Source organism: Theobroma umbraticum, unplaced genomic scaffold, assembly GCF_002168275.2.
Source record: "Theobroma umbraticum cultivar Fairchild unplaced genomic scaffold, ASM216827v3 scaffold_204.0, whole genome shotgun sequence".
Lineage (NCBI taxonomy): Eukaryota > Viridiplantae > Streptophyta > Magnoliopsida > Malvales > Malvaceae > Theobroma > Theobroma umbraticum.
Window position 1 is genome coordinate 4,259,698 of NW_018397267.1, and position 25,891 is coordinate 4,285,588.

Consider the following 25,891-nt stretch of genomic DNA (forward strand, 5'->3'; position numbering starts at 1 on the left):
ATGTCAGGATTTCGTCAAGAACTTTGTTTGCTTTTGAATAATTGTCTTAGCCGCGTCATGTAAAATATATTAGTCAAAGATGCTTCCTTTTTCTGATCTCATGGCTGACGCCTTTGGTGTCCCTTGCTTTTGTCACATCTTGCCATTATATACTTCAAGCATGAGATTCATCAGCTTTGTTGCATTGAATCTGCCTTATCCAAGATAAAAGGGTATTATAGGAACACAAACACACATTAAAATTAAAAAAACAAAAAGAAAAAGGAAACCTTATAATAGGCCATGCTCACTTTCCTTTGCAAAACTCCATCAGCTTTTGGTGTAAACAACTCATCCTCTCTCCCATTTTTTGCTTTCAAGGTAAGAGCTATGCTTTAATTTGATCCTCTTGTCTCTCTTTTTCTGGGTTCAGGTTTATAAGATGCATCACTGCTGTTAGTCCCTTTAGCTACTCTTGAATATTTCATTTGCTTCCACGAAAGAAAGGTTTCTTCTTTGTTGGGTTATTATTGCAATTTAGATTTCTCTTCATAATAATGGATCTTATAATATGTCTGTACACTTTTGAGAAAGTCATGTCTTTTGTATGACTAATGAGGTATAGAGTAGCAGTATTAGTTAGTTTTTGGTGTATATTGAAAGAATCGAGACCATATATATATTTGTCTATTTAAGTATAAACCCTGTCTGTGTGAGTAAAAACAATTTCTGGTTTTAGGCTGAACTTGATCTCAATGCTTTATTGCTTGAAAAGATCTGTTTTAGCTGTTAGCTGTTAGTAAGATAAAATGGTTATTTATTGTGCATCATATGGAAGTCTCCATTGATTGCCTTGTATGATTTGCCACATGCAATGAACCTTTTTTATAATTTATTATCATCTCCAGCTAATAGCTGAATGAGTTCTTTTAGTTTATGTCTAGTTTCCTTGATGAAAATTTATATTTGCGGATTGAAGTAACAATCTACAAAATCTGAAAAGAAAAAGGAAAGAAAAATAAAATCCAGGACAGGAAGAACTCAAATGGAAGAGATATAAATTTTATGGGGGAAAAAGAAAAGAAAAGACCACACTGTATGTTTTAGGGTTGAGAAGTTTTCTAGCCTATTAATTGAATCTTAAAGATGGCATGATTTGTTGGGCTTTGAGAAGTTATAATAATTTCTGAAGTGATGCATTTTTCAGCGCACTTTTCAAATGGCTCGATCTGCACTGGATGAAATGTCAGATTCTGGGGCTTTTATGAGAACTGCTTCAACATTTCGTAATATCATCTCTCGTGACCCAAATTCTCAGTTTCCTCCTGAGTCAGGAAGGTATCATCTGTATGTATCTTATGCTTGCCCTTGGGCTTCCAGGTGCCTTGCATTCTTGAAGATCAAAGGGCTTGACAAAGCCATCAGTTTCACGGTTGGTAAATCATGTTATGACTTTTAAGCTATTGTAGTTCGACTCAATCTGTCGATAAGCTAACTATCTTTTTCCTTCAATTGCTGAACAGTCAGTCAAAACTATATGGGAGAGAACAAAGGAAACTGATGAGCATATGGGATGGGTTTTTCCCACCTCTAATACAGAAGAGCCAGGTGCTGAACCTGACCCTTTTAATGAAGCAAAGAGTATAAGGGAACTATATGAGCTTGCAAGTACAAACTATACTGGGAAGTACACAGTTCCTGTAAGTTCAAAAATTAAAAGCACTTTCTAGCTCTCTGTTGCTCTGTTTTATTGTTTCTTTTCAAAGTTTAAGTCTTTTAGTTCATTTGGTGCTTTATGTTTTTTATAGGTCCTATGGGACAAGAAATTCAAGACTATTGTTAGTAATGAGAGTGCAGAGATAATCCGCATGCTTAATACTGAATTCAATGATATAGCAGAGAATCCTGCTTTGGACCTATATCCTCCTCATTTGAGAGCTCAAATTGATGAGACAAATGAATGGATATACAGTGGAATAAATAATGGTGTTTACAAATGTGGGTTTGCAAGAAAGCAAGGGCCTTATGATGAGGTACTTTTTGTGTGGTAATTTTTCTTCTATTTAATGTAGGACTTCTTAGTCTTTACATCCTTGAAAGAGCTCGTCTTTTATAAATTCTTTTCTTAAGTATATTCATTGGACCATCAGGCTGTGAAACAATTATATGAAGCTTTGGACAAATGTGAGGAGATTCTTTCCAAGCAGCGGTACATTTGTGGAAACATTCTGACTGAGGCTGATGTTCGACTTTTTGTTACCCTCATAAGATTTGATGAGGTATTTTATTTGCCCATTCAGCTTTCTAATATTTGATATGTCTCTTTTAGTTTAGAACATCTTAATCTTTCACATTTTTCTCAAATAGGAATATTATTGTGAGGCAAAGGAAAAGGTTCCATTTTTCTTTTCAGAAAAAAGAAGGAAAAATCTTAAGATGCATTTTGACAATGAGTTTGTTGTTCTTACAGGTCTATGCAGTTCATTTCAAGTGCAACAAGAAGCTTCTGCGGGAGTACCCAAATTTGTTCAACTATACCAAAGACATTTACCAAATTCCTGGCATGAGCAGTACAGTGAATGTGCAACACATCAAGAAGCATTACTATGGAAGCCAGCCTTCTATAAATCCTTTTGGGATAATTCCTCTTGGCCCAAATTTTGATTATTCTTCTCCACATGACCGAGCAAGATTTTATGCATAGACTCTATGTATCCCAGACTGTATCTATCCCAGACTGTAAGCTGTTCTGTATTTTGGTGGGTGATGCTGTGATGCTCGTTGTTCGTATAGACAACTTCTCTCCTCACATCTGTGAAGATGAGTTAATTCTCAAAAAAGGAGGTATCTACTCTCTTAGATAAAGGTTTTTACAACATAGGAGTACGTTTTCTAACACAATGGAAGGAGAAAAAAAAGAAAAGAAAAGAAGAGTAACAAAGTTTTAATGTTGGTCACTTCATTATGCTCTTTGTTGTATCAGAATAATGTCTGTCTCTACAAATACACTACAAGCATATTATGTCATGTACCTCTGATGTTTCCAGTGCACGTAAAGAAGTTTTTTCTTTAGTAATAAACTGTCTTCTCCTCATCTTTTCAGGCCTTGTTATCATTTGTGATAAAAAATAACGAAATATTCATTCTCAGTTATGGAACTTTGTTTTCTTTGGTTGAACGGCTGGGACAGTTGAAGTTATCTGTTAATATGCTACTATAACACTGGATTTCAATGTGGGATAAGTAGTTGAGGTTAGATGAACTGAACTTTGAGATCAATGTTTTAGGCGAAACTTTTGTTTAGCACTAGATGTGTTTTTTATCATCCAGCAGAAACAGCGGAAACAACAACAGCATGGTGGGTTTTTCCCTTCTCTTTGGGAGGAGCAGTGGCAGTTTGATCTTTTCATTTATATAGGATTTTGTTTTACTATTCAAGCTTGGTCCGGGACTTGCTTGGTCTTCAAAGTTAAAACCCTGTAGTATCCCCTTGCAGGCTAAAAACTTGATTAAACAGCAAGGTCTAGCTGTTTCCTGGAGTGAATCAAAATGGTTGAAATGCAGAAGCAAAGACCATAACCCATCAGTCATTTCCCTGGAAATATTCGAGAACATAAAAACAAGTATATTTAGCTAAAAGAAAACCCAAGAGAATGAAGGTTTATTAGAACTTAGAAGGCAGATTTCCAGAAGCTGGCATGGCAACCCCTGTCAACAGCTTGCTCCTCCCCCATTGATGACCTGCTGATTTAGAAGTATGCACAGCCATGCAAGTCCACTTCCTCCTCCCACCTTTGTCTAGAAAGAAACAACAACATGGTACCAGCAATTAAAGGCTTAGCTGCCCAAAAATGGTGGTGTTAGTATTTGGTGGTTGTACAAGATATGGAATCTCACGTTTTCACTGGGGATGTAAGGCTTATGAGGAGAGAAAAGAAAGAGTTATATCACATATTACATCCATGTAATCTAATTGCCAGACAACACAGCTATCTCACTAACCAAATATAAGAATGGCACTGTTGTGCTTCAATATATCCGGAGTATGTGACAAACTGTGGGACTACTCAAAATAAATAAATAAATATCTATAAATATTTATTAATTTGTAAATAAGAGAACCGTCCACTTGTCGGGTAAGAGACAAATACCAGATTTGTCTATTATTATCATAGTGACAACAAAATCCACAAGAAATTCTGCATACGTATTATTTCTTTCTTTCTCTTTGTACATTATATTTGGCCTCTGCCTCGGAAGTACTATTACAACACAGGAAAATTACTTGAATAACATTCAATTGAAGGCAAAAAGGTAAATTCGATATGCGAAGACGACCGAATCGAGAAAGAATCAATCTTGTTGATGAGATGAGATGCAGACGGAGAGAGACAGCCGAGCCTCTTGGCACTGGGACCGCTTCAGGCGGGTCCCCCCGCTGGCGCACAATGTCCTAACCGCCTCCGACTCTGCGGGGCACAGCACGGAGACCAAGCACTCCGCTAAGGCTCGGTTCAAGTGCCGGCAGGCAGCGTCCCGCGTCGCACCCGGTCCGAAACGTTGGTGGCACTCGCATAGAGCCTTCTGGAGCCTCTTGCACCCTGTTGAGTCACCGCCTGCTCCTCCCATATTTGATAACAGTGCCGCGCTTCGTTCACAAAGATCCACATTAGATTAAAAAAATAAAAAGAACCAGAAGATTTTGGCCAGTCATTAATAATGTACTGATAGATAAACGGTGTGTGCCACGTCATTAGCTAGTGAAAGGATTTTTTTTTATAAAATAAAGTAAGCTTTGGAAAAATTAAAAATTAGAAAAAAAATTATTATTGGCAAAAAATGTTCATATTAATTTTAATTTGTTAGATCGTAATAGTATTTTTTTTTTTGAGGGATCAAATTATTCATTAAATTCTAATCATGCGGGAAAATCAACTGCTCAATTTATTATTCACCAACAACCTTTCAATGGCTAAAAGTGGTACATAAAAAGAAAAACAAAATTATCTAAATGAAAACTTACGTTAATCATATTATGATCAACTGTTTTTCAATTTTAGATAATAGACTTCGTGGTAACTTATGATAAGATTATCAAGGATTATTAGATTATGATCGATTATATGACATTGTCTATTTTGAAATTTATATCTATAGTTTTGTTGTTTAGAAACATGTACACCTATAAGTGAGACACTAGAGGTTTTGGATGTTTAAGTCAATAAGAGATGGTATGGAAGAGAGAAAGAGAGGGAGAAGGGATAACAGAGTGAGAACAATAAATCATATCTTGGATTATGCACATAATTATATTATTATGGGTAGAAGTACCCTTGGCATACAGATATGCTGTAAGTTTTCCAGTAATCAGAATTTCAATAGTCATTAAAGTTTCAACCAAGTAAACAAAAACTATCTTCACCAAGCACAAAACTGTGACAGAATCTCTGATTTAATTCTTTTTCACCCCCTCAGCTGCTCTGATTGCATTATTTATGAAGCATTACAGCTCTCTTACATAATGCCAAAGAAGGTCAAAAGAAGATGGCAAAAAAAAAAAAAAGGGGTGTGTGCATTAATTTGTAATATACTGATTTAGTACATCAACAATGAGTGAGTGCTATAAAATCAGCCATCCTTCTTTAAAGGGCTTGATTGTGGTGGAACCCATCTTTTTTTGGGTACATTGATTAATAATTGCATTGTTGAATTCCCACCATGGACCCTTTACAGAGACTTTTCTATTCTCTCCACCCTCCATTTCCATATCTTTCTTATCACTCTCACACACACAACTTGTCACTCAGTGATGAAAGTAATCATAACAAAGCTATCAAGTATGAACATTGATTTAGTATTTTCCATGGAAGTTTGTTTTCCCAGCTATATAGCCCAATTTGGTGCTATTACACATAAAAAACAGGTCATTTATTTTTTCCAACGAACAGGGCATATGCTGTCATCTAACAAGGGTTGGTACATTGGGGTGTGGCTAGGTGTGAGAATCCATTTATTAAAAGGCTCAATCTTCTGGCACTCAAATTAAAAGGAAAGTACTGTGTACTGGGGCCTAACTCCCTGTTTCCTTGAATTGTCACATTTATAATCAATGAGTGGTAATCATAAGAAGAAGATAGGTTTGACTATTTAATGTATGAATCAAATTGAATTGACTAATTGATAGAAGCACTTTAATTTTAAAACAAAGTATGATCTAAATCATGGATGTTTTGGCATGTTAAAAGTGATAGATTTGATATAAAATTGACGGTACAATTCCTGGGTAGTGCATGTGTTTTTTTTATTGTTTTAACACAGTTCCATTCCATAATTAGAGACTAGAGTGGGGGTCTGCGATATATAATTGATGATTGAAATGTGAAGGAGAAGATAGTGAGAGATAAAATGTGGCAAGTGGAGGGAATGGGGGAGGAGAGGAGAGGAGAAAGAGAGATTTGATTTATTAGAAAGGCAATTCTCTTTAGCAAAGAACTCTATTAGATAGGCTATGGAAGGGAAAAATGATGGAAAATAGCACATCATACATGAGAAAGAGAGAGTGGGGAGGGGAAGACAAGAAAAGGTTGAGAGAGAAATGGAAATTTCACTGTTTAGATAAAACCCATTAAAAGGAGGAAAGTAAAAGTGGTAATGATATATAAAGGGATATTGAGGGCTTCTACCCCCAAATTAGTCCCCCCCTGTGCCCCACATCAATTTCTATCTTATGTTATCTGATAGTGAACCACCTTTAAATGATAGCCTCAAAAATCTTTCAAGTATCTCTATCAACAACAAAGGAAAAAAATTGAATCAAGATAAGAATTCTACTTGGGGTTTAAAAATTAACAGTGGAGATATAAACACTGGTACTAAAATTCTTGCAAAAACAAAAAGAAATCAAAACCCTAACCCCACCTCAATCAATAGATGGGATTTTTGAATTATTTGAGAGAAGAGTGTGCTACTTTTGGGGAGCAAATATGGATGGGCCCCTGATATTCCCCACCAGACTAAATATCAATGTCTAGGAAAAATTATTTTACCCTTTGCCCATTTCTTGCTCCATTATATTTTTCTCTTGTCATGCTTGCACTCTTTTTTCCACCAGCATATGCCATTCAACCAAAAAGAAAAGCAAAAGGGGAGATTAAAGACTGCATACAAGAAAGCAAGAAAAAAGAGCTACTCTTTTTTTTTTTTCTTCAAGTTTTTTTTTTAAAGACCCATTATTAAAAAAGTTGTTTTGTTTGCAAAGGAAAAAAAAGCTAGTTCTTCTATAATACAATAGAGCAGCACCCGGTGGTGGATATTAGTGGCCTTTTCTCTCTCTCTCTCTCACTCTCTCTCTAAACTGGAGTCATCTCTCTTTCTTTTTCCTCAAAAAGCTTCAATCTTTCTAAATTTAGAGCCTCTTTTTTCTTGCACAGAGATACAAATAGAATAACAAAGTGACAGTTTTCAAGTTCTTTTTGTTGATTAAAAGGTTATGTGCAATAACCACTAGGGCATGAAAATCTTTAAAAGGCTTGACTTTGAGTCCTCCATCCCAGCTCCACCATTGTTTATAGGTAAGTTTTAGCTTAATATATGCTCAAGATTCTCATAAAGGTCATGTTTTTATCTGGGTTTGCTCCTAAATTGTAGTCCGAATATTTTATCTTTTATTTGAGTCCTCCATCCCAGCACCACCATTGTTTAGAGGTAAGTTTTAGCTTAATATATGCTAAAGATTCTCATAAAGGTCATATCTTTATCTGGGTTTGCTCCTAAATTTAGTCCGAATATTTTATCTTTTCTTTTGAGCTTCTTTATATATATATATATATATTGGGGGATTTAATATGCAGAATTGGTGCTTTTTTTGCTTTCGTGGTTTGATTAGTCCATTATTACTCAACTCCTAAAATACCCATATTCAAATGTTTCAGTTTCTGTAGCACTTTCTTTTTTCGCCTCCTCCAATAGAAGGGTATCTAATTTGGTTGTTGTTTATCTCTGTCCACAGCTATCTAAGCTATCATCCTATTTGTCCTATTTTCTTTCACTCTTATATGCCTCTTTCAGCTTGGAGAGGATGCTATCATTGTTTTATCTGGGATGGCTTTCACTCGTGAATGTACCCTAGGAAGAATTTTCTTTCCTCTAGGGTCATTGGACATTGAATATAATGATGTCCTGTTTTGCTCACTACTTATGTTTTTTTGGGTGGATTATTGATGTATTTCATAGTCACCTGTTCTATGCATGTTTTTTGTATTGTATTACTATTCTCTCAATGTAAGAGGATTGAGTGCACAGCTCTTGAAACTCTTTTTTTGATTTGATCTTTTCCTATTTGCAGTTACTCTGGTTTTCCATTTAGCTACACTCGTATTTTATCAGCCTTTATGGAATTAACAGAGTTAGTATGTATCACTTATACTTGTTTATCTATTTTAATGATTTTCAACCTTTTCTTCTTTTGGCATTATATAGTATTGAATGTAATCATGAGTGAGTATTGTCTAGGATAATGATCAGACTTCTACTTTGGTTTGCTTTATATCACTAAAATATAAGTTGAGTTGTGAGACAAATTGAATTATTATTGTTAGGAGAGCTGAAAGATGGAGAGGAACAGATTGGATTTAAGATTTCATCACTCTGGATCAATAGAATCAGAGGAGTCTGCTCTAGACTTGGAAAGAAATTGCTGCAATCATCTTAATATGCCTTCATCAAGTCCTTCAACTCTTCAACCCTTTGCATCTGGTGCTCAGCATTCTGAGAGCAATGCTGCCTACTTCTCATGGCCTACTTCAAGTCGATTAATTGATGCAGCAGAAGATAGGGCAAACTATTTTGGAAACTTACAGAAAGGGGTGTTGCCAGAAACTCTTGGCCGGTTGCCATCTGGGCAGCAAGCAACCACGATACTTGAGTTGATGACCATTAGGGCATTCCATAGTAAAAAACTGCGTAGGTTTAGTCTTGGTACAGCAATTGGATTCCGTATTCGACGGGGTGTTTTGACAAAAATACCAGCTATTCTTGTCTTTGTCGCTCGAAAAGTTCATAGGCAATGGCTTAGCCAGTTTCAATGTCTACCTGCTGCTCTTGAGGTGAGCAAGTTTAATGCGTTTGGCTTCACTGCTTTTACTAAACCTCCATGGATTCTTTCGTTCTTAATTTTTACTTGTTTGGTGTTTCCCAGTTTTTTTGGGACGGGGATTGGAGGGGAAGGCTGTTCTTGTTCTAACCTGACATTAAATTTGTTGGTTTTGAAATCATCCATAGCTGCTACTATGATGCTACAATATCCTTGAGAAGTTTTCTATTTCATGCCAGATTTGACTCTTTTAAACAAGTCAATTATGAGATGTTCAAAGTTTTAGAAGTTTCTAAACAAGCATATTGGATCTAAGCAAGAAAAATTTTCAAATTTATGACTAACCTTTCTTAATTGACTTATCTTTTGTTTTGAAAATTAAAATGTTTTTTTTAATATTGAGTCAGGGGCCTGGAGGCGTGTGGTGTGATGTAGATGTTGTGGAATTCTCATATTATGGTGCACCTGCAGCAACCCCTAAGGAACAATTATATACTGAGCTTGTAGATGGCTTGAGGGGAAGTGATCCAATCATTGGTTCTGGTTCACAGGTAACTGTTCTTATTAAGTGTGTACAAATTGGTTATTTGGGCATTCCTAGACATGCAGAACCTAAAGTTTATTGATCAGTGAAAGGTTAAACGCAAAATGTATTTGTGGGCTTATTGTAACTTAAAATCTTTATTTCTTTGTTTTTGGCTTGGTTAACAGTGTTACCTTGTTGTTGTTAAAATCTGGTGCCAGTCACATTCTGCTTGCCAGCATGGTGTTTTTGTTTTGGCGATTATGTTGACCATAATGTTTTTGCCTTTCTCCTGTAGCTGACAGCATACTTCTAAAATTTTGTAAGTAAGAAATATCAAGTCTATCTTCTTTCCATGGGGGAATTTGATTGGCTGGACTCTTTTTTTTTTTTTTTCTGGGACAAGTTTTTAGACAGTCCTGGTGGTGCTGTACTCACCATGATCTTTTAAGATTTCCAATACACATAATTTATTCTCATGTTTGCATTGTGCCTACATATATTCTGCTGTTAATGTTGAAAACTTACCATGTAGTACTATTCTTGGCTCTGATTTTGCTGGCTATTGAATTTTCTAATTGACTCATGCAGTTGGTGGCACAATAAAATGGTGGCATTCTTTAATTTGCTATCAAACACTTCAATTTTTATTTTTAAGGGAAAGAGAGGAAAAACCTCTTTCTGTGTAAATCATGTACCTTGTAAGATAACTAAAGAACTTGAAAAGCCCACAGGCTAATTCTTTATTACTAATTAAGAGACAGTACACTGCTAAAAAATACTCCTAACGTAATTTATTACAGATTAAAGATTAACCTTTTTTAAAATTTAAATCCTAATGTTAGAATTAAACCCCACTTTCAACTGCTTATAACAATATAAAGGAGAAAGAAAAAGAGATAAAATTCTGATTGGTATTTTTGACAATAGTGTGCACAGTACTGCAAAAAGGTAGTCTCCCCAATAAGTCTAGAGGATTGCTAGTCTGTTGGAGTGCTATGAAATGTAGCATGGTAAAATTGCATCCCTCTTTTGTTCTTTTCCTGAAGTTCTGTCCTGCATCATTCCTCCTTGGGCTGAAAAGACATCCTGATAAGTATTATTCTCTTTGAGCATCATATAGTGATAATTGTGTCATCCACATACCTCCACCATCATGGTCACAACATTATTTGGGTACTAATTATACAAGGATGGAGAATTCTGTTCAACACGTTCATTTTTTTTTCAGCCACTTCATGGTAATGCAATCTCATACTCTGATTTGTGGCATGTTGTCTTGCTGTCCTAATACCAAGTGGGGAAAGAATGCTCGCTTTTAAAATAATGAGTCACTTTCTTCTGTTGCTTCCACCTAAAAATTCTAATGACCGTTTGAGCACGTTCTCTATAATTATCTAGATTATCATTTATTTAGGCTTTATGTTATGTTGCACATTGAAGTTAATAATGAATATACACTATGTGAAAGGATAACTTTCAGTTTTTCTGACAACATTTTGCTAGAAATTTGATTATAAAAAAAAACAGTTTGCTGTTACAATTATTAGTGACGATGGTTTGCTTTATTAATGATTTATTTATGATACAGTTGTGACTGAATCAATCATTGTGCTCTCAATCCTACACGTGCTGACATTTTGATAATGTCAAGCTTGAGTTCTTCATTGTAGAATTGCTGGGTATCTTTTTGTTTGTATCATGCGTACAGCTTATTCTCAAGTTCTGTTCCTAATCATTCTGGGAGAGTATTAAGACCTTGTCATAATGATGGTTAAAGGACTTTCTCTTTGAGTAACTTGTGTCTTTTGAGAAAAAAATAAATACTAATTGATTGTGTTTTACCGCCTAGGTGAGGGGGGGGGGGGGGGGGGGGGGGGGGGGGGGGGGGTGGTTGGACATTGTTGGTTGGTTGGCTCTGATGGTCCTATAGTCTTTCAGTTTTTCCCCCTCATACTCTGCCCTGAACCTTGATTATTGTTGATGACACTTGTTTATATAACTCTTTACTGTCTCGATAATTACCATTTAATCCACTAATTTGGTCCTGGTGCACGTAGGTTGCCAGCCAAGAGACATATGGAACACTGGGTGCTATTGTGAAAAGTCGAACAGGAAATCGGCAGGTAGGTTTCCTCACAAATCGACATGTTGCAGTTGACTTGGACTACCCAAATCAGAAGATGTTTCATCCTTTACCACCCAGCCTTGGACCTGGAGTGTATCTTGGTGCTGTAGAGAGGGCAACCTCATTTATCACAGATGACCTTTGGTATGGAATCTTTGCTGGTATAAATCCAGGTAATGCAGTTCCAAATTTGTTTGTCTGCCTTCACATCTTCTGGTAGGAAATTCATTGATGATTGCATTAGAAAATTTAAGCACAAAAGTTAGAAATTGAACAAATTCAGATCAGGATGCTAGTATCTAGTATTTGAATTTCAGTTCAAGATTTAGACGGTTTCAGAATCCACATATAATGTTTAACTTTGTGCTACTGGATTTTTCATTGCGTCCTGACTCCCTTACATGCCCATTATGGTTTGGTCCTCCTGCAGAAACATTTGTGCGAGCAGATGGAGCTTTTATTCCTTTTGCTGAAGATTTCAACATGAACAATGTAACTACTACTGTAAAAGGTGTAGGTGAGATTGGTGATGTTCATATCATAGACTTGCAGTCTCCAATTAGCAGTCTCATTGGGAGACAAGTCGTCAAAGTGGGAAGAAGCTCTGGCTTGACCACTGGGACAATAATGGCATATGCTTTAGAGTACAATGATGAGAAAGGGATCTGTTTCTTTACTGATTTTCTTGTTGTTGGTGAGAACCAGCAGACTTTTGATCTTGAGGGTGATAGTGGAAGCCTCGTACTATTAACGGGTCGGAATAGGGAGAAGCCACGGCCTGTTGGGATCATTTGGGGTGGGACTGCTAATAGGGGTCGGTTGAAACTCAAAGTTGGCCAACCCCCAGAAAATTGGACTAGTGGAGTTGATCTTGGGCGTCTTCTGGACCTTCTTGAACTCGATCTCATCACAACCAATGTAGGGCTTCAAGGTTTGTATTCCTAAGACAATCAGTATTTCTTTCCAGTTTGTAGCTCTCTGGTTGGTTCTTAGTGTGCTTATGAATAATTACTCAGTTAATTGACATTATGCTGCAAACTGTGATTTGAGCCAAACAAAGTACATGTTGACATGAAAGTTTCATTTGTAATGGCTTATATAATTTGATAGAACTGGCTATTACCCTACTATGCCAGATACAATAAAGGTGAAAAGAATAAATAGCTTACAGCGCACACTGAATGATAATATGCATAACTAGACAATTTTGGCCAAGTGGTAATTTAGTATTGGTGCACTTATTTCCTTTCACTGATTATTTGCTTAGATTATGAAGTCGCAAAAATGCAGTATTTTGAAGGCAGAGTATTTATCATGTGAAACTACGTGTAAATGGAGAAAGGAAGAAAGTAGGAAAAAGGACCTTTCTTTATCTTTATGGTTAATATTTCTGCATCTGGTCTCTAACTTCAGCTTTGACACTCTGTTTGTCTTTGTTATTGACATAGCTGCTGTGCAAGATCAAAGAAACGTTTCTGCAGCAGGGATTGATTCTACAGTTGTGGAGTCATCTCCTCTGGTACAGACTCTATCTAAAGACAAGATTGAAGAGAACTTTGAGCCAATTAATTTGAACATCCAGCAAGTGTTGGCTGAAGGTGAGTCCCGGCAAGGAGTTACACTGCCAATCATGCATAACGAGTATCGAGCGGAAGATAGGGTCAAAGCAGCTCCTAACTTGGAACATCAATTTATTCCAAGTTTCAATGGAACGTCTCGAGTTCATGATAACAACAAACGGGAAAACCCAGAATCTAGAAATCTTTCAGCATTAAGGAATGGCTCAGATGAGGAGATTTATGTCTCACTGCAGTTAGGTGAGCCTGAACCAAAGAGAAGAAAACTTTCGGATTCCTTGTGTAGCATCAAAGAGTCGGAAGTGAAAGAGTAATGGAATAAAAGCAAATTGCTTGGGGGATATCATCTCATCAAAACCAGGTCACGCAACTATTTCTCTCGTAGCTTCAAATTTCTGGGCCTTGGTGATTATAAAAAAGAAGCAAAATTGTAAGTACTAAGTGTCGGACTGCATAAAGGAGTTTGAGGTTCACCCCCATCACCTGGGGGAAATTATTGTCATTTTTTCCCCAATCATTTGGTTACATATATGGTTATACGGTCCTAGTAGAAAAAATGTTTAGGTAGTACCCGTGCTAAATATTCCTTTGATTCGTGTTACTCTCTTGAATTGGTGTACCATAAGCACTCCTAAAGTGGGAGTATGAACAGAACAGCTATCAAGAATTAGAAACATGGAAACAATGGTAGTTTTGCCTAGCACAGTGGCTAATGAATCTACAACCTGATAGCAAATTGGATTCCCCATGTTGTCGGAATTGTTCAAAGATCAATGCTTTTGCATTGCTACCGTTGCTTGATTGTAACAAAATCATCTCCACCCATCTTTCTTATTGAATACAACAAATGCTATATGGCAAATAGCTGAGACGTTTTCATTCCATCCGCAGGGGTTTCTTCATTGGCCAAGGGACTTGTTGCGGTCCTAATCCCATCTCCATGCCCCCAAACCAAATCGAAGTTATTCTTGCTGTTGGATTTGGCAAAAGAATCCAATATCTTTTGGTCATGTTGTAAATCCAATGAAATCAATTCATGAATGTGACGTGGTTTCATGTTTTCTAGGTTGTTCTATTTCACAGTTTGCTCCTCTAGAATTTCTTTCGTTTTCAAATAGTTTATTTGCAGTAATAAAAGGCTACAAACAGTAGAATTGAATTTTTTTTTATATCTTTTTATTGCTAACGAGGATCGAAAATTGGTATTTGCTCCAACTTTTTTGTCCCAAATTATATATTTACCTCACTTTATTTGGCAATAATTTATTTCAATATATATATTTTTACTTATATTTTAGTCATAAATTTGTAGGTCCAGCTACAATCGGATAGATTTCATTATTGAATTTTCACATCATATATATTTTATGGACTTGACTACATATAACAAACATGTCGGTAAGATTACTAAATTTAGAATTGGTGACCTACCAAAAAGAAAATGAAAATTAAGCTGCTAGCCATGTGAAACTCATGACATATATATCACCATCGTATTGATGGTTATAGCCAAGATTTGCAATATAAAATTGTCATAATTTACAGAGATGGTGCATGATTTATTAGAAAATCAAGGCATCGGATTCTCGAAAACAAGCTATTAACTTCACCCAAAGTCATCATGCATGTATCATGATGAAAACACTTGTTTTCTTTCCTTTTAATTGGTTCATAATCTTTCTTGACAACATAATGTATCCCATGGGAGTTCAATGATGTAAATAGAGCGAAGCTTTTAGGGAACAACCTTTTTCTAAAGCCGAGGAGGATGAGCTATATGTTTGATGCGGTGGTCCGAAAGGGAATATGAGCTGTAGAGACCAAAGGAACAGAAGATGGAACGACCAGTCATTAGTGGCAGAGGTTGTTAATGGTTGTTGCCATGTTGGTTAAGCCATTCAATCCTTTCAACAGATGGGGTACCATGAGATTTGATAATTATGATCTGTTCTAGCTACTCTTTTGCTTTAATTTGGGCAATAATGAAGTGAGCTTGGTTAGTTGATAGACATGACTAATTTGATTAAAGAGAGAGAGAAGAGACAAATCAATAACTTTTATTATATTATATAAAGCTTTAAGACAAATGATTATGTCCATGCTTGGCTCTGATTGTATGCCATTTCTTGGTACTGTGTCTCCTTTGCATGTTTTCTCATCAATGGGACATACCATGCAAATATAGGAATAGATGGTTATGGATTATAGTCTCCAGATAAAACAACCCCTGCATGTAGTTATTGGACTAATCCTCTATATTCCTCTGGTGGTTTAATACCTCACTTTGATTGGTTCCTTGACCAGATTTAACTCATCATAAAAAAAGTTAAAAATCTATTATAATTAAGAAGTTGTTGATTATATTATTAATTTTTTTGAAAAGAGTTGTTGATTATATTATATATACACCTTAATTATGTTTATAACTTGAGAGTATCGAAACTTAAATTATATATCATAAAAAAATAACAAACATACAAAAAGTTTGTTTACAATAAATTCTTATAATTATTTTAAAAAATAAATGAATTAAAGTCCAAATTTAATTGATTATCACTGTTTAAATTATATAATACATTTTAAAAAAGAATTCTAACAGTTCTTCATCAAAATCTTGTCATTTTAATTGGTTCACCTCCTTTGCTAGCCTCCCTTTATATATATATGCCATCGTCATGCATGCATGCCTCTGAAAATCCCCTTATACTGGTAATGATATTGCCACTAACATAGTTTTTTGGTCATCAATGCATATCTATGGAGGTAAGCCACAAGTCAACCTATAAGTGCTGTTCATGATAATGGTGAATAACCCAAGCTGATAATTTGCTTAAAATCCAAGAAAACATTGGAGGGTAATTTGGGATTCACCCCTTGTCTATTCATTTCTAATTAATAACATAGGTTGAAAGTCTTGTACAACTGCTTGGTTCAACGTTCAAACCTAATACTAGTATTTTCCTGGTTGTGCTATGGAAGAAGCTCCGTCGTTGAATACTGATGAAAAGTGAAGATAGATGTAGGGTTGATGAATATTCTGTTGTAAGAAATCGCCATTATTACACATTAACTATAGTCTCTCTTTCAAAATAATAAAATATTCCATTTTTTTTTCCAAATAATGACAAATTCCATGAGTGATATTATAATTGCAAGACATTTGAACAAAAGGGGATGAAAAAACAGGCAAGCATGGCTTTTTGGATAAACATAAACTAAATATGATTATTGACCTAGTGTTCACCTTACCATAAATATCTTTCGAAAAAGGAATAAGGTTACAAAAAAAAAAAAAGAATCTTAAGTAGGTTTCTGCTAAGAAACCAAAACTGATTTATTACATGATATATATGATGGTGAAGCTTGACCAAATTCCCCTTTAATTCTCCAATATGATATAAAATAATATCCTCAATCATGGGCATAGCCTCAAGTTCATGTAGCACACCACAAAAACTGAGAATGCATAGATATTGAATGACTAATTCTTGGAATTTCCAATCGATTATACGCAGCCGGGTGGCCCTCGAAGTTGCTATCAGATTGAAATTATATATATATATATATATATATATATATATATATATATACACACATATACATATTCTAGATGTTTGGTTGATGCTGTCAAATTAGCTAGTTGATAGACAAGGATTTATCCAAGAAAACATGAAGAAGAAGCTAAACCAAGAGTGGGTTGGTTAACAGAAATGATACTATCATAAGCATTGTTAAACAAATTAATCAAAATGGCTTTTCAAAAGTCTTTTTCCTCAATGGGTGGAGGCTCTTATAACCTTTCATCCTACCAACAAAGTCAAGATCACATGGAATCATTTGTTCTAAATTAAAACTGTCTCCATCTACCCTTCGCTAGTAGCTGCCGGCCGGCCAGCCCTTTTCATAGAAATCAAAAAGTTAGAGAGAGATTAAACCATATAATATGGAGAAACAATAGGGAACTGATGAAAAGAAAAAAATGATATATGCACATGGCTGAATATTGTACATTATATTATCTCATAGGGAAGATTAGAAAAGAAAGATATCTGGCTTTCCTAGCTTAAGCAAACTAAGCAGCATCTTATGCATCAAAGGCCAACGAGTCATGATTGCTCTTCCTCTCATAACCTGCAACCATTCTTTTGAATACAGATGAAACTTACCCATTTTTCTAAATGGACTAATCGTATATTTAAATGGAATTTGGAGGAAATCAAACCAATCTTTTTGTCATTTGGTTGAATCACATAAGACTGCTTGATAGAATATTTCTCTATCTTCGAACCCAATTCTCATTAATTACATCTATATATATCTGCAAGTGCCTGAGTGCTTGAAAACTGGTGAAAACCACTAACTTCAAGGTTTATAACCTATTACACATATAATATACCTTCATTCGAAAACTTATGCAGTTGGAAGGGAAAAACTCAAAAACCATTCTGTGATAGTAGAAATTAGATGACAAATGCAAAATTGAGTTCCTTAAGTTTGTGTTGTTGTCCACACTAGAAGCTAAATGCATGGGGTCATTTGCAGAATCTGACTACTCCACGATGCACTCCCGATTAATTAAACCATTATCTTAGATCCTTGTAAGTAGAACCTAAGAACCATCTTTCTTTTTAAAGATGTCTTAAAAGTGTAGTAGCAAACACCTAGAAGTTAAACCCTAATTGAAGTGCAGGTTTCAGTAGTTATATCCATTTGTTTTTAATGTGAAGCAATCAATGCAGTCAGATATTGCTGCATAGGCAGCCTCTCTGCACTTTGTTACAACAAGTGTCACTTATGTAGAATATTCAGAATTCTACTAGATTAACATATACAACAAATTACTTTCTCCCACTCCCAAATGCAATGAGATGAAAAGGATACAGTCATAGGCTACATAAATAACAACAAATGCAGCTGAGAGCCCTTCCACCCCCCCAAGAAAAGATATGGCACTAAAAAGAGAAACTTTGAGTGATTCAATTTGAATAAATTTTCATGAAACAAATTAAGAAAAAAAATGCAGGGACATGTATGTCTCTATAAAGCTTTTCAAAAAAAAATGTATATCTCTATAAAAATTTTTGCCGATCCACAAATTAAAATGCCACCAACTGCTGTCCCAAGATCATGTGCTAATGTTCTGGGAAAAAGCAACACAGTCACAGATCAGTGGTTCAAAACTTAAATGCTGAAGTGAATAACATTTTTATGCCAAAGTTGTTCGAATTGATACCAACCTTCCATGCTAATTCTTCTTTGAAACAGATACATAAAATCAGAAAATTTCTGAGTCCATTTTGCATCATTTAAGGTCCAATATAAATGATCATATTTCAGGGGGAATTGCTGTATGCTCCCTGATCTGGTTATATATTTGGAAAGTGAACAAGAAACTCTAAGATATTTCTTTTGTTGGTGAGTGATTGACTGAAGCTGCAAGAGGTTAGTTTCATATTCAAGTCTTTCAGGAACAGGAAGAGGTTAATTTATTCACCCTATAAAAAGCAATACAACCATCTTATACACAACTATTAAAGTAATGATTTTGGAGTTTCTTTTGTTTCCTTATGACATGATCATTTACACAAAACAAAATAATGCAGAGATGAAGCACCACTTCTTGTGGAGCATTTTAGTTATGCAAAAGAGTTGGTGATATTCAAAGCAATTAATGCTTGCGTACGGTAATTTTTTTCCTTCTATTTCTAATTTCTGCCAAGCCGAACAGAAATAATGAGACAAAAAGGAACAGGATGCAAACGAAGTATCAAACTTGACATAGCCTGAAAAAACCAAAAACTTGAAATGGTAGAAGATGTATATGTATGTAAAAAAAATATGGTGATTGTAACTAAATAATTGTATTTAACTGTTTCTTTGAAGTTACTGAAAATGAAAAACACTTAGAAGAGGGGCACACAATTAATGTCAGCAATATTAAATTGGCTAATCATGTTCCCAAAGGCTGTTCAGACATGAATATAGCTTGTTTGATATGGAGATGAGTCTAATCATCAAACAATTCCTTACAGTACCACCTTTACAGAGAAGCACTATTATATGATAGAACAAGAGTCCATTTTATTAAACCTGAGTAAGGAGAAACAAGTGCAAGTAAAAAACACAATCAAGCCATTTCCAATGCTAACTAGTTCATTGGGTTTTATCTTAAATTCCATGACTAGTATCTCACCAATAAACATTAATATGCCATTATTTCTGAGGTAGGGCATATACATATGTACAGCAAGTTTAATGCATTATTGTACATACATATATAGAATCAATCTCTGGGTGAAATGGTTATTATTACTAAATTGAAATAAAAATGTATTCAATATATTTTTTTTCTGAAAAGAAAGTGTATTCAAATTGGTGGGTCATGAACATCAAACTGGTCCCTAACAGTATTTGCTAGAGGCAAGGACGCAGCCAAATCACGCCTATATTTTTGTCTCCTATTTGAATTCAAGTTCAACTTCCCAAGCAGTATGAAAACAGTGTGGTCATTAAGGGCATTAAAACTCAAGAATCAGAAACAAGATTACTGAAATTATATATATATATATGTAATTGCGATTGTTAATGTGCTGATACACCACTGTCACAATGTTATAACACTGTGCATTGTCTGATTAGCCATGATGTCTTTCTTGTGTAATGGGATTTTGTTTTACTTGTTCATTCTGGATACCACCAGGGAAGTCAAGACAAACTTGCACACACAGGCATGCAAACGAAACAAGCAACCGAGAGAGAGAAAAAGAGATACAGAGTAAACATTATCTTCCTTGACAAATTTCAGCTATTTATAAGAGGTCTAAACCGGCACCGGGATAAAGTTGAAAGTTTATCATATTAATTTGACTGGGACAGGCAGATTTGTGCAGGTGGCTTCATGTGGAAGTTATGTATGTGCATAATTGCAAAAAGGACGAGTAATGTGTGCAAGCAATAAAGAAATAAAGATTAGGTTAAGAAAATTACCAAACATTCAGAGACTGCAATTTCACCAAATCAATCAGGGAAAAATTCACCAAGAATTGAAAAAATTTTTGACCCAAGCATAGAAGAATTACCTGGAATGAAGGTCGCACTTTTGAGAAAAAGCAAAATCTTAAATATCCATGACTAGCTAGAAAGTTCTTTTGTTGGTGAGTGAGTGATTGAAGCTGCAAGATGACCTGATGGTGAACCATATCTATGAGTTCAAGCAGGGTTCTTAATCAAGACATCTAAATTCCCTTGGCAAACTCAAAACCCCTTCAACAAATGGACAATATCCTTGTCCTGATAACATTTTGAGCACAGAAATAACTCATCTGGGACTCAAGAATTTTGAACCAAAACTGGTCATAAAATCTACTTATCAACTATCGGTCTGTCATCAATATAGATAGCTTAACTACCTACACAAAGACTAAAGAGGCAAAAGAGTACACAGAAAAAAGAGTGATAGCCAGGTTCATTACCAGATCATGCTGGCAGCTTCAACCTCTCAAACCAACATATATATACCGAAAATCAAGAAGGAAAGGAACCGAAATGTTGAACAAGGTTTTTGCCTTTTGCTGGAAAATTATCAAGCCCTATATAGGAAGGAAAAGAAGCAGAAGTTTTCCATATACCTAAAAGATTTGACAAAGGAGGTGCACGAGACATGCATGTCTTTAGGTACCAAATCCCTCGTGACTCTCCTCTCCAATCTATATAATTTAATGCACCTCCTCCTTCTTCTTGTACTGTGTCATAGAGGGGTATTTAATGGAGGCTTTGGTCCTTCCATACAGCTATTGACACTGACTTCTTGCCCCTCTCCTCCTCTCTCTCTCTTTATGGTTAACCTGACTAACACAAATAAATTAAGATGATAGGGGACCAGTAGGGCCTCTAAACAAATTATAATAACAGAGCTTATAACCCATATTAAAATGGGTTGTTTTTTTGCACTATTGAATCTGAATGTAAAGAAATGGTCAACTCTAAAGTCTGTTTGGAAAGGAAACAGTACTGACCCTAATTAACGTGTGATTACTAGCAAGTATTGACTTGTCCTTATCGGTTTTCTTGGTGGAGTTATAATCAATTTACCTACCCAATTCATTAAACCAATCAAAGTTGTGATTAATTTTGACTCTCTTGAGCAGCAGCACTACTTTGTTTCTTTTTTTTTTCTTTTGTAAAAGAAAGGGCTCTCTGTTGTTTGGTTATGATTGGGCCACGATAGAAATATATATATAAATATCATATATGATGGTTGCATCATAGAAGAAGCAACGGTGCAAGCTGGACATTGATGGTTCAAAGCATGCATGGTTTTGCTTTGTCGCTTTACAAAATGCATTTTAGGTTGTATATAGATGTTACTAGAATCAAAGATAAATCTTTTCTTGTTTTTAGTTTCTAACAACATAACATTAAGCCGGCTGTAGATAAAGGCGGTCGCCATGTGCTTAGTGACCTTTTGGTCCCTTCAATAAATATACATTTTAATTATTTTATATGAAGGGTATGAATTGGCCAGGTTGGTGGAATCAGGGGAAGGGGGCATCCTTTTGTCTTTAGCTTTGGGTGGTTCTTCTGTCTTGGGTGTCCATGGTTGACAAACAATGACATATAGACAAAGCCCTAATGGAAGGGAAGGACCACACCTTTTTAATAGTTTTGGTTAACGGATAGGGTCACATGGTTTTGCTTTGTAATTTAGCTCAAAGTGTTGAATCTAATTTATTTGATTAAGGTAGGTGATGTGGTGGTTGTGAATAAAGCTGTATATTCGACTTAATTAGGGTTTTTCTCCTTTACAAATTTTATATAAAGATTTTCTCTCCCTTTTTTTTTCCAAAAAAAAAAAACTCATTATTTTTGGTCCCACTTGTGTTCATAATTTAGCTTATGTTTCTTTGAAGATAGGGTTTCCAGACGCCTTATGTTTTGTTCCGCACAGTTTATCTGTTTCTGTTCAAATTATGATGCATCCCCATTTTGAAGAGCTCCCTAATCATCATCATCATCATCATCATCAATTTGCAGAGAAGAATAAAAGTTAATTATCTAACAGAAATTGACCTTTTCACCTCCTCCTACACAAGTTGCTAGCTAGACCAGGGTTGCCCTCTCTTCATTATGCTTTTTCTTTTTCTTAATCGAAGATGGTATTTCTATTATGGTATCAAGAAATGATGCAGATTACTGATCTTCACATAAAGATCATACTCGCCACAATAAACACACCTAAACAGTACATATTTACGAAAAGCTGCTTTTCAAAAAAAAAAGAAAAAGAGTACATATTTAAAGTCCCCAGTTTCATCTAACAGGTACATGATTTATCCTTTTCCACCTTAGCTTGAAACTTCACACCAGGCTGAAAAAAAATAAAATAAAACAAGGCAATAAGTAATATCAATTTACAAGTTTTAGATTACCGTAAATTTACCATCATGCAATAAACCTTTTAAATTTTTTTACTTTAAATTTTAAGAGCGAATTCACGAAATTACTGATTTCTCAAAATGTGTGTACAAACACGATGTCATTAATCATTGCCTATTGCTTGTCTATAACAAATTTGTCAATAATGTCATGTTCACACTAAGTTGGTTATTATATGAATACAAATCCGCTTTATTCATTCCCCGCCCATTAATTTTGTGTCTAAACTCTCACAAATTGTCACATGTCTATTTTTTTATTATTAAATTAATATATATTTGATTTTATTTTTTGCCTCTTTCTTTATTATATTTTTCTCAGATAAATATGTTAGAATTTCTTCATATGAAGGGTTGGAAACATTGAAGGCTTTTGGTTTGCTCTCTAAGCCAATTTTGGTTCATGATTTAAGGTTTTTTTTTTATCTTATCTATCTACTATGCTTCTTGTTGATATTAAAGCTGCAAATGATGAGGAAATTTCTCTTCTTTGCATTTTGAATTTGTTGAAAATCACTTGAAGGAAAACTTTCAAGGAAATTCTTGCATCTTTGATCTACTGGTTCAATTATATGTGTTGAACAATTCATTACGAAAGTTAAAGATATTCAAGTTTTTCTTGCTGCTTTGGGTTCTCTGAAACCAAAAGTGAGCTATAACTTGATTGCAGTTTTCTGTTGACCTTACACTTTAGTTCAAAGATGGAGTAGCCAAGCTATGGCAGTGCAATATACATGTAAGGCAACTAGCTGTATGTAAAATTTTAAGTTTCTAGTTCGATTTCTAATTCTTTGTTCTCAAGCGTAATGAAATATATATGTACATAGATTCAAGATAGGTGTACTTGGAATTCTTTATAACTTGCAGTAGAAATTAAGTTGTAGAAAGAAAATGAGTTGTGAAGAAAGAAACAAGGAAAAGAATATGAAAGAGAAAGAGGAAAAAAATTAAAACCAAACATGTATTATCCCAATGATCAAAAAATAGGTCTATAGCAATTTGTGATAATTAAGGTATGAAATGGGGTAGGGAATAGGGATAGAAGATTTGGATTCCTCATTACACACCCATGAAAGTGTCACTTTTGAGTTTGATTCAATAATCAACCTTTTTAAACTCAATTAAGAAGAGGATGCAAATTTTTTTGCATAAGGAAAGGTGAAGGCAATATGTTTAGAATTGATGAATGGATTGGTGACAAGCCTCTCAAGGATTTATTTCTTAGACTTTTTTGCTTAACAAGTAATTAAAAGGCGAAGGTGTGCGATTATTGGGGAGATAATTAGATTGGAGATAATAGATGGAAGATTGATTTTGGAAGGCCATTATTGGAGAGGGAAAAAGAGGTGCAAAAATAGCTAAAAGGTGGGAGAGGCAAACAGGCTTATATGGAAGTTCGATGCTCACGGCACTTTTTCAATGAAAAAACTCAGCCACTTAATTAGTAACTTACAGGACACCCCAAATGGGAGCTTCTTTGAGAAATTATGGAAAGTGAAAGTCCCTCTTAAGGTTCATTGCTTTTTATGGTTTTTGTACTGAAGGAGAATGCTGAAAAAGGAATTCTTGACTAAGAGAGGGGTGAAGCTAATGAAGGACACCTCGTGCCCTTGGTGTAAGGAGGTTAAGGAAAAGTACAACCATCTACTTCTTAATTGTTATTGGAGTTGATTTTTTAGAGTGAGATTATGAAATGGTGGGGTATGACAGGATGCTTACCATCCTCCATACTTGGATTTTTAGAAGAAAATGGAGAATTATGTGAGAAAGGGATCAGAGACAATAGGAGGGATGTTGATATGGGAAACAACTCTATGAACATTGTGAGGAGCGAGAAATGAGACAATCTTTAAGGGTAAGAAGTGGGAAATAAGACCTTTGGTGTGTTTAGTCAAACTAAGATCTCTTTTTTAGATTAAAACCTTAAAAGAGAACCTGTTGAAATGGAAATCTGTTTAGCAATTTATTTCGCGAAATTTTTTAAATGATTTGGTAAAGTGACAAGCATGTGCCTATTACATGTTCTTAGCTTATTTGAATAGCTGTGCTATAGTTGTGCTTATTCTTTTTATTCTGCTTTATTTTCCTTTATATTCTTTTATTTATTTTGCCTTGGTTGATGTGAAGGCAATGTGCCTTGCTTTCATTTGAGTTGTTGAAGCAGTGGACAACTAAGTGGGGTTCATTTTGTTTTTCAATTCTTGTTATTATGCTTTGTATTTAACAGAGGATATAGTGCCATTAATGGTATTCTTCTTTTTACTTCTTCGTCTTCAGATTCCTTTGATTTTTCACCATTGTTTTCATTTAAGAGCCATTGATTTTATCTTTAAAAATCCAACAAAAGTATATTATTATTAAGGCTAGTTGGTGGATAAACTCGAGAATAGATTTAGTCTTCAAGTTGAATAAAAAGAGGGAGAAGAGAGAAAAAAAAAAAGGGACTTGAAAACCTTTAAAAGAAACCATTATGAAATTTAACACAATGGAGCAACAAAAAGGAAATCGAGACTAGGGAGAATTGAGTGGCTCTTGAAAGATGATAAAGGGGATATATTAGTTTTGTTCTCAAGCCCTATTTGTGAGGAAAATTCAAACTATGCTGAACTCTGTGCGATTTTTACTTCATTGGACATCTTTTGCCAATCTATATGGTTGGATTTGAAATCTTTAATTATCGAGATTGATTTCAAAATTATTATGTCTTGGTTTGTGAATGTGCAAGTACACTCGTGGAGATGGTCAACGTATTTTCTAATGCATGACAGGCTGATTGGTTTGGTAGGATCAATGTAAGTGTCAAACATCTTTAAGGAAGCTAGTAACTGTGTCGATCGTTTGGCTAAAACAAGAATTGATAGAGAGGAGACCCTCATTGCTTGGTTGTGAACTCCCCACGGGCTTAATGCTTATTGAACTTTACTTGGTGTTGTTATTTGTTGTGATCATGGTGGAGGATAGAGGTAATGACTTGCAAGTTTTGCAAACTGCTGTTGATTTTTGTGTAGTTTGGTGTTAGGTTTAATGAGTCCTTCATGGCTTGATCTGTTTTTCATATTGCTATTGAAATTGTTATGATGGTTTATCTGCCTTCATGATGAGATAGATACTTTCGGGGTAAATAAATTTTTGTTGTTTTCTTATTTGAGTGGGAAGGGG

At 35.1% G+C, this 25,891-nt stretch overlaps 3 protein-coding genes across 3 annotated transcripts; 2 read left to right on the forward strand and 1 right to left on the reverse strand.

Moving 5' to 3' along the window:
- Window positions 1–186: 186 nt before the first annotated feature.
- LOC110424592 (Glutathione S-transferase family protein) lies at window positions 187–3,073 on the forward strand. The gene is made up of 6 exons (XM_021439190.2): window positions 187–360; window positions 1,187–1,411; window positions 1,503–1,679; window positions 1,788–2,012; window positions 2,130–2,258; window positions 2,450–3,073. Exons 1-6 carry the CDS (start codon window positions 283–285, stop codon window positions 2,681–2,683), a joined length of 1,068 nt encoding a protein of 355 aa, XP_021294865.1. The 5' UTR covers window positions 187–282; the 3' UTR covers window positions 2,684–3,073.
- Window positions 3,074–3,206: 133 nt separating this feature from the next.
- On the reverse strand, window positions 3,207–4,730 carry LOC110424593 (cytochrome C oxidase biogenesis Cmc1-like protein). Its single transcript, XM_021439191.1, has one exon. It carries the CDS (start codon window positions 4,606–4,608, stop codon window positions 4,333–4,335), a length of 276 nt encoding a protein of 91 aa, XP_021294866.1. The 5' UTR covers window positions 4,609–4,730; the 3' UTR covers window positions 3,207–4,332.
- A 2,336-nt stretch (window positions 4,731–7,066) lies between these two features.
- LOC110424063 (Trypsin family protein) lies at window positions 7,067–13,879 on the forward strand. Its single transcript, XM_021438551.2, is given in 8 exon segments — window positions 7,067–7,550; window positions 8,577–8,617; window positions 8,619–9,083; window positions 9,478–9,621; window positions 11,654–11,894; window positions 12,152–12,652; window positions 13,170–13,544; window positions 13,547–13,879. Coding segments are annotated over 8 exon segments (1,866 nt in total). The 5' UTR covers window positions 7,067–7,489; the 3' UTR covers window positions 13,585–13,879.
- Window positions 13,880–25,891: the final 12,012 nt, after the last annotated feature.